General features: G+C 57.0%; 1 protein-coding gene across 1 annotated transcript in view; it reads left to right on the plus strand.

Annotated features, from left to right (window-relative positions):
- The window catches only part of LOC113208983 (protein FAM151B), a 13,142-nt gene extending 7,965 nt beyond the window's left edge, over positions 1-5,177 (plus strand). Inside the window, exons 2-5 of the mRNA XM_026426283.2 lie at positions 97-294; positions 3,100-3,341; positions 3,546-3,888; positions 3,985-5,177. Of these exons, the coding sequence (XP_026282068.1) occupies positions 97-294; positions 3,100-3,341; positions 3,546-3,888; positions 3,985-4,205 (1,004 nt within the window). The 3' untranslated portion in view covers positions 4,206-5,177. The remainder of the gene's footprint in view (positions 1-96; positions 295-3,099; positions 3,342-3,545; positions 3,889-3,984) is intronic.
- Positions 5,178-11,964: the final 6,787 nt, after the last annotated feature.

An 11,964-nucleotide genomic window follows, 5' to 3' on the forward strand; every position in this document is an offset into this window, starting at 1 on the left:
TTCGACTGTCGTTCTCAATTTGTCTCTTCATAATGTTTTCGTTTTCCACCGTTGCGTACACCTGACCATAACGTGACCCCTCTTTGCACTTTGCAGACGCCGCCCTGCCCGGCACCGACGCCTCCCCAGCCCCGGCCATGCAGACCATGGCCGCCGCACCCGCAGCCCGCGCCCAGGAGGCGGACCCGCAGGACGTGGCCAGCTTCTTCCCCGGCATCAAGGGGGACCTGACCAAGCTCACCTGGGCGCACGCCGTCAACTCCAGGGACCTCCTCGCCAAGAGCCTCAACGACAGTGAGTACTACAGCCCATATGTGCCGAGGAGGAGGGGGTGGGGGTCCACCGAGGGGGTGACCTCTCCCTGTCCGACCGATTCCGTCCGGTCGATGCTGCTGCCTCTGCTGTGGTCGCCATACTCCCTGAGAAATCTGCGGCCGCGCAACGGACCCTATACCCCGATAAAAAGAGGTCAGGCTAGTAGCCCCCCCCCCCCTCCCTCTCCGGGAAAAAAATCATCCCAAAATTGGGAAAAATCAGAAAAATGGGAAAAAATTAGAAAGAAAAACAAGAAAATCAGTAAAAATCAGAAAAAGTAAAGAAAAACAGAAAAAGATTTTGTTCTCAAACTTCACCCCTCTTCGCTCAGCTACCCAGTGCATATTGACTACGCCCAGGCCCCTAGTAAAAAGAGGTGCATGGTAACATTTGTAAGAGCAAAAAGAGTCCAATAACTGACGAAAAAATTACGAGCTCTCTAACACCCGTTAAGTTAGACCGCGCCCCCCATTTCACCCGTCTCGTCGCCAGAAACAAGCACAAGGTATTGGGCCGAGGCTGCGCTGAAGTGACCTCCCCTCTACCTGTGGCGATACGGCTCCGGGCATGGCGTGGCGTGGCGGCGGGAGCGCAGCCGCGGCCCGAAGCGCGAACAAGGCCTCCGTGCGCGATACGGCGGGCGCTCGCTGGACGCTCGTGAATCGCGCCGCGCTAGCCTTCCGATGCTCGTAAACCCTTTCAGCAAGCCAGGCGACGACACTGCGGCAGTGTCCACCGGGGCGTGGCGTGGCGGGGCGGGGCGTGGCGCGGGTGTCGCGCCCAACACTGATAGCCGGCGGCGCGTCCTTGAGTGACGTCACCGCTCTATGGCGCCCGGGAGGTGCTTTATGTGGGTATGCCCACCTCATTGCGCGCGCGAGAGAGACAATGAGTGGGAGAGAGACAACACATACATTCCTTCTCTCTCGCACTCACTCGCACTCCTAGGCCTAGACCCCCCTTGTGGCCACTCCATTACGGATGCATGAGAACTTTATGCGGAGCGCCTTATTGGCCGCGGAGGCCGTCACTTACGAAACGTGGAATGAACTTGCGCGGCGAGCAATAAATAAATGTCTGAAAGTCCAGGGAGGGTCTGCTCTGCAGCAGTTAATCTAGAGTCGCATGTATACGTTTCGGGCGGCCCGCCCTGCGGCCCCTAGCAGGGCTCGTAGGCCGCCGTGTAGGCCTTGCCGCGGGGTGGGGACACCCGGCCCCGGGGTAAGGCCCGTTTCCTGTCTGGCGCCCCCGCCACCTCGTGCCCTTTACCTCGGCTGGCACCCTCCTCCTCCTCCCCCTCCTGCCCGCCCTCCGCAGGCCACGGCCGCGAGTCCTCTGCGCGCAGAACCGGGGCGTGTATCCGGTGGGGCTGCAGCAGACGGAGGGCCCGCCTGCACCTCCAGGAGCGCCTACGGCGGCGAGGGTAGGCAGCCCACCGCGCCGTCACGCACGGCGGGCCGGCCTATCACCGCAGGACGGGCGCGGCGAGGCGGGCGGCGCCCACGGGGTAGGCAACCCATCCGCCAGTCGAGCGCGATGAGAGGCTGCAAGGTCGGGCTGAAGCCGGCCGAAGCCCCTCCGTGTTGTAGTCCTGACACGCCAATGAGAGCCAGCGCGGCGGTCATCATTCAAGGCGACCACCACGCTTCTCTGCGTTCTCCATATCGCCCGCCTCCGGAGCCTCCCGTGGTCGGCCGCGACCTCCACTCGCGAGTCCAACGATCCCGTCGCGACGCTGATTCGGTGATGCTGCCCACCGCCGTCCGTCGACTATTGTGCGCCGCATCAGCTGCTCGTCGCTGCTCGTCGGCTCGACGTCATCGCCACCCACCCAAGTTCACATATTGACTGTCCCCGGGGTTCGCCTAGCGTCGTCTAGCGTATTATGCACCTCGTGCAGCTGGCCGTGGAAGGGGGGTGGACAGGGCGGGGGATTGAGGCCTGACCCTGGCGCCGCTAGACCTGTTACATGAGGCGGCGACCACCGAGCAGGGCGAGGCGGGGTCGCCTCCGCGGCCACTGCGACACCTGAACCTGAATCTATTCGCGTCTGCTGCGCTGTGCTGCACGTCGCCGCTACAAGGTAGCATCTGACGAGGATGTCGTCTTGCGCTGCCTGCTCAGTATTCCAACCAAAAGCAGCTGTCTTCCCTACCCCTTCGTGTCGTCGTGCCGACGACTTCCCGTTATAGGGAGCACAATGTGTCGATACGACTTTGGCTGCTACGGCGATAAGAATGACTTGGCCTTCTACCTTCCACCCCACCCTACCCCTGACAGCGGAGCGAGTGGGTAGGTAGGAACGGGGTAGAGAGGTGGTGGTAGGGGGTAGGCGGCGCACCCCGCGAGTGTGTGTGTGAGAGAGAGAGAGAAAGAGAGCGGGGGGGGGGAGCCTCAAATAATTGAAACGCGTAGAGGAACAGGGCGAGTATATAGGTGAGGACAGGACGAAGGAAGAACCAGTAGCCAGTAGGGCAGTTGTTGGAGAAGGGGGGACGAAACCGGGGGGAGTGGGGGGGGGGGGGGGAGATAAGGTAGGGAAAGTAGGTTTGTGGGCTACGATGTGTTGTGTCTGAGCCGCGCCGACAGCCGACACGCTATAGTTCGATTCCACCCTGCGGCGCCACCCTATCCGAAACGAGAACATATTTACGAATTAATCCAAGACGGCGAGACGTCGGCGACCTGGTTTCAGCGCGGCAAAGGACGAGCCGGCAGGGCGTGCCCTGCTTCGCTGCCTCCTGCCTCTGAACGCCTTTATCCTGACGAGCCCCTCTCTTCCAGGCGGCATCATGATGCTGGAGGCTGACGTCGTCCTCGGCACCACGCCCGAGAGCCCCAACCAGGTGCCCGTCATGGGCCACCCGCCCATGAACACGTCGGACCTGTCGCTGCAGGAGTTCCTGCGCAGCGTCGTCACGCACAACACGGACAACAACGCCACGAGGAAGGGCGTCAAGCTGGACTTCAAGAGCATCGGCGTGTACGAGAAGGCCATCGACAGCCTCAAGCAGAACTTCGCAGGGGTGAGTGTGGCATAGGGGTGCGAGGACGCCAGAGAGCCGCGACGCCGCGGGGGGTAGTGTCGCCTCGCGGAGCGACCCGGCGCGCGAGGGCCGGTGGGCCGCGGACCGCGGGGTATCCACACCGCGGCCGTCGGTGGGGCGTATCGCTGGCGGGGTTCATCTAAAACTCAACCAAACTAACTACCTCTTTCTTGACATTTCAAGGTACCCGACTTCCCCGTGTGGCTCAACGCGGACATCCTCCCCGGGCCCGTGAACTCGACCAACACCCCCGTGGACGCCGCGCGCTTCCTGGCCAAGGCCAAGGCCGAGTACCCTTACCTCATGCTCTCCCTGGGCTGGACGACGCGCTGGGGCAAGGCCCTGGGCAACGAGACGGTGCCCACGGCCTTCGCCAAGTACAACGAGCAGACCGTCAAGAGCATGACGGACGCCCTGGACGCAGCTCAGATCACCCAGCCCATCACGTACGCCGTGCGCGCCGCGTTTGTCGCCAACTCGCTCGACGAGCTCAAGATGCTGCTCAATGAAACTCACCAGGCTTCAGGTAGAGTTATAATTTTTAAAAGATCTCAGTACTCTGTTTTCTCGTTGGTTTTCCTTGATTTTAAAGTTGATTGATTGATTACAATTGATCCGGCAGGTAAGGCGACGCTTACCGTCTGGAGCAGCGACGAGACCGACATCGTGAACGTCGCGCAGCTCAAGAACAACATCCTGGCGATCGGCAAGGACCGCGTGTTCCTCGACGTCGGCGAGGAGCTTGCCAAGCAGCTTGACCTGGCCAGCTCTGCTCTCAGCACTTGCGCCTCCGTGGTCACAACTCTCTTGGCCTGCGCCATGGTTCTCTTCCGCGCGCTCTAAGCCGCACGGTAGTCCGTGCCCATATGGGCCGTGCCGAGCCGCTCTGCCAGTCTCCCTTTGGAGTGCGTCTTTACCTCTCCCATACGATATGTGGAAGGGAGCGGGTAAATACCTTCACTTCTAAAGAGTCTGATTTTATGTAAAAAAAAAATATGCGTTAAATCCTTTTGTCCAAGAACAGACATATCGATGAAAACCATGAGCGACTAGCGTTGTCGCAATGATAATTGGCTATGACTTTTAGAATATCATTTGATGAATCGTGTTGACTGATAAGTTATTAACGCAGTGTGTTTAAGAAGCAACGACACACTTCTACTAGATACTTAAATAATTAAGCCGCGCGCTTAAAACACTGAATGATGTTTCCGAACTAGCAGACCCTATTTAATACCATGCTACATTTTTGAAAGGACAAAGTGATAAGTAGACAGAATTTTATCTTTTACACGTTTGCCGCTCGTCTTCGTAGCTCGTATAAAATAAGGCAACCTTTCTTTCTTGAAATGGAAACTAAGTACTTAAGTTGTGAACTGTCAGTCAGCAAAGGAAACTGGTGCCATTAGATTGTTAAATCAACCACTACCATGATACATAACAGTTTCGTGTAGTATTACAGTATTAAGGTGTGCACGCATCGGCCACAGTTCTCTTTGTGGTTGAGGCAATAGCCGTTATTGCTTTAGTTTTCTAGTTATCTTTTAATTTGGGATCCTCGCTCGGCCATACTTATCCATTAAGTCTTAAAGTTTTTTTTCACTATTTTAATGACTAGTCATTCACTTTCTATCTCACGGCATACTGTGCTTACGGCAAATATTATTGCATCAATATATGTAACCATTCCGGCGATTTTGTGATAAAGATTTTTTTTTGAGTTAGCGGTCACGTAGCGTGACCATCGCATATGTGACTGTGTTTTGTGTGAAGGTTAAATACAACAATAAACAGTGAAACCTATGAAAATCCCGACATTGGCTAAACTTTGAGTGTCTACCGGTCGGCTTTGAACGCCACTTTCAATCATTGCGCCTGACTCGTATGTGCTAGTGGGAGAGTCTGCTTGTGTGAAGGCCTCTCGCTTTTTTCACTTGGCAAGCGCTTGCTCTGCTCGGCTGGTCGTTCGAACGCCAAGTCGAATGACATCACGGTGGCCTTCCGCTACGCCGATGCGGCTGTACAACAGGATCGAACCGTCTTGTCATTTTTAAATTTAATTCTCACCATTTTGCGACGTAGCTCCTCCGAGTGTGGGTGGGGGTGGGGGTCTGCTTTGCGCAGCATCTTTTCGCCGCCGAATCTCGCGCCTGACCATACAGCGCCGCCATGTTGGTGACGCCTGGACTTCGGCCCCGCGGCGTGGCGTGGCGCGGCGCGGCGGCCCCCTCGGCGCCTTCTGATTGGCTGCCGCGAGTCTCATGGCGCCTCCTGGCGCCTCGCATGGCACCTCCCGCCCGCCCGGGCCAGGCAGAGCCAGGTGAGACATTCCACTCACACATACACTCGCTCACACACGGTGATGCCAATGGAATCCCCGCGGCCGGGCAGCAATAGCGGTAGCAAAAGCAAGCGGTCGCGACGCTGAAAAAGAGCGGCATACACGTCGCTTATTTACACGTTGCACCACAAATTTGCCGGGTTTATTTGTTTTGCGGTGGCAATCAGACAGAACAGAGAGGGAAGAACAAGAGAGGAGGGGGGAAAAGGAGAAGAGCGCCGTCGTGACGCTGCAGATTCCTCCGCAGAGCGGCGGTCCAGCGGCGCTGCGCTACGGCGGAGGCTGCGCGCGCGGCACTCAAAATGGCCACCCACGGAGTGCAATAAGACATATAGCCGGGCGGGCTGGGCGTGCGGGCCGTTCCTCCTACTGGCCGCCCGGCACCCGGAGGTACTCGCCAGGGGTAAGCGATCACACGACGAGGGTACTCGCGTGCTGCTGTCCCCCACGGCCTGCGCCAGGAGGTACTCGCAGGGGTAAGCGATCACACGACGAGGGTACTCGCGTGCTGCTGTCGCACACGGCCTGCGCCAAGAGGTACTCGCAGGGGTAAGCGGGGGCGCGCTCACCAACGAGGTACTCGCGTACTTACTTGCGCATATGTCCTCCACGGGCTGCACTTTGGGCCCGGGGGTACTCGCAGGGGTAAAGCGCACACGCAAAGAGGTACTCGCTTATGAATGCGCGTGTCGCCGCTTGTAAAGTATACGTGCGTATGTACTGAGGAAGTTGCACCTCACAGGGTTCCTGGAGGTACGCGAGGATGTACCGGGTGTAACTGTGAATACGCAGCAGTGTTGCGGGATTGCATACTCAATATGGCCGCAGGGGCCATGGCCCCTTACGGGTGTAAAGAGTAGGCAAACCCGCAACACTGCAGCGCATTCACAGTTACACACGGTACACCTGGAGGATTGCAGACGGGTGCAGCCGGAGAGAGGCTCGCTATAATACACGCTATATATACGAAAGCGCCCGATTATCGCAGCACCCACTACTAACTCTTGGTATAGTTCTTGAGTCGAGCCCTATAAACCAGCGTGCTCGAGCCTACTTTGAGGAGGGGAGAAGCTGTGCGCCACACACAATAACGTGGCCCACACGGCACGTGAAGTCAATCAAAGCCGAGTAAAAGTCAACCTCCTCCTGGCCGGGGCTGGGCCGCGCGACACGCTGTGGGACTGGTCCATCCCATGGGGACCCTTGTATTATACCAAATTAGGCCCCGTGTACGTCACGTCGCGGCCCTACCTATGGCCCTGCCCTGCCTGGCCTGTGGGCGCCCTGGGCCCGGGCCCTTCTATTCCTCTCGGTCGCACCTGCCGGCCCGGGCTGCACGTGGCGAGCGTGTCCAGGAGGGCGAGAGGGGCGAGAGCGCGGGGGTCGACTGTCCGTGGACGAAAAGGAAACAGAGAAAATAGATACTGCGGCCAGATCATTTTACAACTTATTTGAGCAATTGATCAAGGGGCTGATTAACCCCGCGCACCTTTGTAGTTACACAGCCCACCGCAAGCATGGAGTAGCCCTACTCTCATGCCGCAAGCAAGCGTGTGGGCAGAGGTTGCCTATTCTGCCCGGGCCGTAAAGCGCCGTGGTGCTGGTCAGCGGCGACAGGAACACCCACTGAAGTGAACACCCGCTCGCAGATCGTCAAAAATGCCTATCAATGGAAGCTTTGATGATTCATGGGCCTATAGTTTTTATTTTTGGACAGAAGACGCGAACTGGCATTGTCATGAACGATGTAATGATCAAAATCCATTAACGCTCAAAACATCGAGTAAGCGTACATGGCGCGAGTCTGAGAGCCGCGCGGAGGCCAGGGAGCCGGGAGGGTTTGTTTGCCCCCGGTGTGCGCGAGTGTGTACGAGTGTATGTATGTGCGCGCTTGTAGGCTGACGTGGCTTTGTTTTAGTTACCTGGCCGACGCGCCTTGCATACCTACCGTACCCGACTTGCCAGAATACGGACCCTTTCGGTGCCCTCTCCTCCCCCGCCTTCCCTTTCCAGGGAACCCGGGGAATCCGGATGCTTGCATAAGGATGAGCTCGACACGATGCCCTATCCAATTTAATGATATTTTACGTCCGTACAAGTGGCAATTACTTGCAGAAATTCGGAAAACGGCATTTTCTCTCTCTCAGATTTCGGCGATTCACGATGTAAATGATTCACGTAACAGACTCTCATGCCCATCATGGTGGGAAAACGTTCCGAGCACATGGAGACATGTCCATGATTTATCGACCCAGGGCTCCCCCTTCCCCCCTCTCTCCCCTCCCCCCCTCTCTCCCTCTCATGCCGGTAGGGGCGATGCGCTTACGATGATGACTTAATAATGATGGCACAGAGAATAGGCTTGTGTAAACGGGGTCAGAGAGAGTGCCCCCACCCCCTCCTGAGCCCCTAGGGGGGCCCAGGAGTGTCTGGGTGGCCCTGCTCACTTTCAATGTGGTATTTCTCATACGCGCACGCATGTATGTATGTATGTGCACCCTCGCGCCATGGTAGGGACGGCATAAAACAGAGGACGCTGAAATCGCCCAGAAGATCATAACAAACATGACATTTTCCATCGTCTTTTACTGTTCGAAGTCATCGACTTCTCCGGAGATACAACAACTACACGACGAGACTAATCAGCAGTCAATAGATTCCCTCATCCTCGGTACACATACACACACACACGCACGGCAGCCCGTACCGGCTGGAAGGGGAAAGAGGGGGGGGGGCTACGTCGTTGGAGTCAGCTCGTCTGCCGCTGCCGCTCTGTGCCCCTCGGGCCAGGACGCCCCAGCCCCCTCCCTCCCCCGCCCCTCTTAGTTCCAGGCCCCCCTGGCCCCGGCCTGCAGGCCTTCCAGCTCCAGCCGCACCGCCGCCAAACAAAAACAACATGGAGAACGAAGACATTATTATCGTAATGAGGGCCGGTCGGACGGACAGACGGAGCAGCCAGTCACCTGACGGCAGCCACCCAGACCGAGCAGCCAGCCAGCGCAGCCCAGAGAGCCCCGGCTGGCCCGTGTTTAGAGGTCTTTACTGGTCTTTATTCCCAGCAGGCGACGACGAGAGCGCACTTTACCTTCCTTCACCATCCAGCAGGAGAGCTAAAGGAGAGCGGCGTCCATGTGGCGTGTGCGGCTTAGAAACGGGACAGCGCGCGGGCCTTTCTCCCAAAATGCGCGGGCCTTGTGAACTTTGTCAAACGCACCCATTATGGTAGTTCATGGTATGAATTTGCTCTCAATACCTCAACCATAACATTAACTGTACTCTGGTAAACCAGTGTGTAACCGCTAAACAGTTGTAAGTGTGCAACTTCAAGTTGTGCACTTGCATCCTGAATGGTGAAGCGGAAGGAGGGGATGCTGGTTGCACACTTGGTTTTATCAGTGCAGCTAGACCGAGGGGTGGATAACTCGCCTGCAAGGGTACACCCCTAATTCTGCCCAATTCAACCTAATTCAGACCAATGAGGAAGTTGCCCGATAAGAGGAACAAGTAGAAGGTAGCACTGAGGAGGTGGCGTGGCGTAGCGCCGTCCCTAAACAAAGCAGAAGATGAGCGACAGTCTGGCAGAGAGGTTAGGATGCGTGTCGTTAGATTTCAACCAGTTTAGACCGGGCCTATGCATCTCGCACCTTGGTACCACCTATACCAAAGTTTATTACGACAGTTGAGTCATTATCACTGAGTAAAGATAGTACCAATGCAATATGTCCATACACTAACCTCAACAACTACACCGGGACGATTTAGAGGATTGTGTAAACTTACTTTTTCGAAGCCAAACTTTGCAGGAGCACTTTTTGACACAAGATGGTTACGCCGGTCTGGTATGCACCCAGTTTTTCTTTACAAATTCTACAAAACTTGATTCATTGTCACACATCCACTTGCTACAAAACAAAGTTACGCGGTCGCCGGCGTTCTGATTTGTTTACGGCGCTACGCCACGCCACCTCCTTAGTGCTACCTTCTTTTTGTTCCTCTTATCGGGCAACTTCCTCCTCAGTTCAGTTCAAGACAATTTACATTCAATTCATGTCAATTCAAGTCAATTCACGCTAATTCATTAAATTAAAATCGCAATAATTCAAACTAATTAAAATTCAATTCTTGAAATCTGTACACCCAATTCCGAAGTTATCCACCCCCCAAGCTAGACTCACCCCCGCGTACTTCCTCCCGCAAGCGCGACTTTTGGACTGGGGAGGGAGGACGTTCCAACTTAGACGACCCTCACGATCACGACGAGGGAGGCCCCAATCAGAGGCGCGCGTCTCCCTGCCGCTGCCGCTGCTGCCGCCGTCACCGCCCCGGGGGATAAGGGCGCGTAATGCCGCTCCGGCCGGCCGCTTTTAAGTTCTAGAGATAAAACAATCACCGGCTCATTCGGGGGGCCGACAGCCTCATCGCGGCGCAGGGGGAGGGAGGAATGCGCCGCCTGCTCACGTCATTCAGAAAGCGCCGGGGACTTTTTCATCAATTGCCCGGGGGACGACAAACTCGAGCTACGTGTTTCATTTCATTTTTATTTTATTTTTTATTTTTTTTCCCTCGGCGGAAAGGCGCGATATAAGTTAGACGCGTCGCTGCGGGAATGTTTGGACATCGGACTGCTTATTGCTCGAGAATAAGGGAGCAGCTCTTGCAGGGTCACGCAGGCGCAGGGCAATGTCGGGTGGACACCGCAGCAGGATACCGCCGCGGGATGTCAGACAACCGCAGGACGCTCCGCAGGACGCCGCAGGGACGCCGCAGGACACTCTCTTGCCTGCTCTCAATAGCCCGCCAGCCCCGCCAGCCCCGCCACCACCCGTGACTCATCTTCAGGCTGGTCATCCAACCAGCCGTGTTGGCGGGGCTTGGCGGGCCGTGGTGGAGCTCGGCGTCGGCGTCCTCCCGGCTGACGTGGCCAGGCGTGGCGGTGCGGTGGATTTGCAGTCCGCCTGTGCGTGTGGGAAGCTCCAGCAGCAGCATCAGCCCCCCCCCGCCCCGCCCCGCCCCGCCCCGCCCATATCCATTCATTTCTCGCAAGCAGGGCAATTAATTGGTGCTGATTCGTGCGGTAACCTCGGCCTGTCCTGCCGGGGGGTTCAAGGGCGGCGGCGAGCTCGCCGGTGAGTCCCCCCGGGGCCGCCGCCACAGCCGCACTCACGCGGTGAGCCGGTGCCGGTGGCGAGCCGGCGGCGAGCCTCCTCGATATACTGGACCCAAAAGAGCTCCCCGCGCGCCTTCAACATTGAGTGCACTCTCTTCGGCGCGGCGCGACCGGCGGGCCGGCGGGCGTGTAACTGAACAGACTACTCAAACTCCTCTCCTCTTCCCCGCGCCACCCCCGTCCGGGTCGTCTGGTCCGACTGCCGGCCACTTTCGGCGCACAAGAAAAGCGAGCAGCAGCAGCAGCAGCAGCAACCAGCTTTGGCAAAGCAGCAAAAGCGCAATTCCGGGGAAGCTCATAAAACATGAAATAGCCGGCCCAAATTACGGTGTCATAAATGGGCTTTATTTTGGAGTGCGCGTCCGAGTGTGGGGGCATGTGGGGAAGAGGGGTCCTCCTGAGGCGTTGCGCACGGCTAACGCAGAGTTTCTCTTTTCGTCTGTCTCTCTCCCTCTCTAGTCATATGCGGCTACCTTACCTGAGCGTCATGTGTGACCACCTAGGTAGCCCCTCCCCCCTCTCCTTTTTTTCTGTCTCTGGCTTTATCACTCGACGTGCCGTTAGACGGTACCTGACCTCTGGTCGTACCTCGTTCCTTTTGGTTTGTTGTCCGGATGAACACGGCGTCGACTCGGCACCAAACAGTGCGGTTTTCTTTTCGAAGCTCAAAATCGGCCTTTATTCCATAGTGTTCGTTGTTAGGCCTCCACAAAATTACCGTCAGACGATGTGAAGCGAGTCGCTCTAGTTTAGCGGCAGCCCACAAGCCATTGGATTTACAGATTCAGCTTTCCTCATCATCACCGACCGCCAGGAAACTCTTTCATCTTTCGATGCGCGGTCGCTGTCCCCGCTTCACGAGCCTTGTATACCCACCCGGCGAGCGGGTACCAGCGGGTACCAGCAGGTACCAGCGGGCACCGACAGCCAACAAAAAGAGGCCGGACCATTAAAAATCAATGTTGCGCGGCGTGGCGCTGCGTGGCGAGCGCGTGGGGCGGCTCGAGGAGTGCATGCGTGTGTTTTATTGATTCAGCGACGGAATCTCAATTACGCCCCATCAATAACGTGAGAGAGCTGGAGAACCGGAAGAG

The sequence above is a fragment of the Frankliniella occidentalis genome, unplaced genomic scaffold, assembly GCF_000697945.3.
Source record: "Frankliniella occidentalis isolate FOCC.00 unplaced genomic scaffold, Focc_3.1 Scaffold45, whole genome shotgun sequence".
In the NCBI taxonomy this organism is placed as follows: Eukaryota; Metazoa; Arthropoda; class Insecta; order Thysanoptera; family Thripidae; genus Frankliniella; species Frankliniella occidentalis.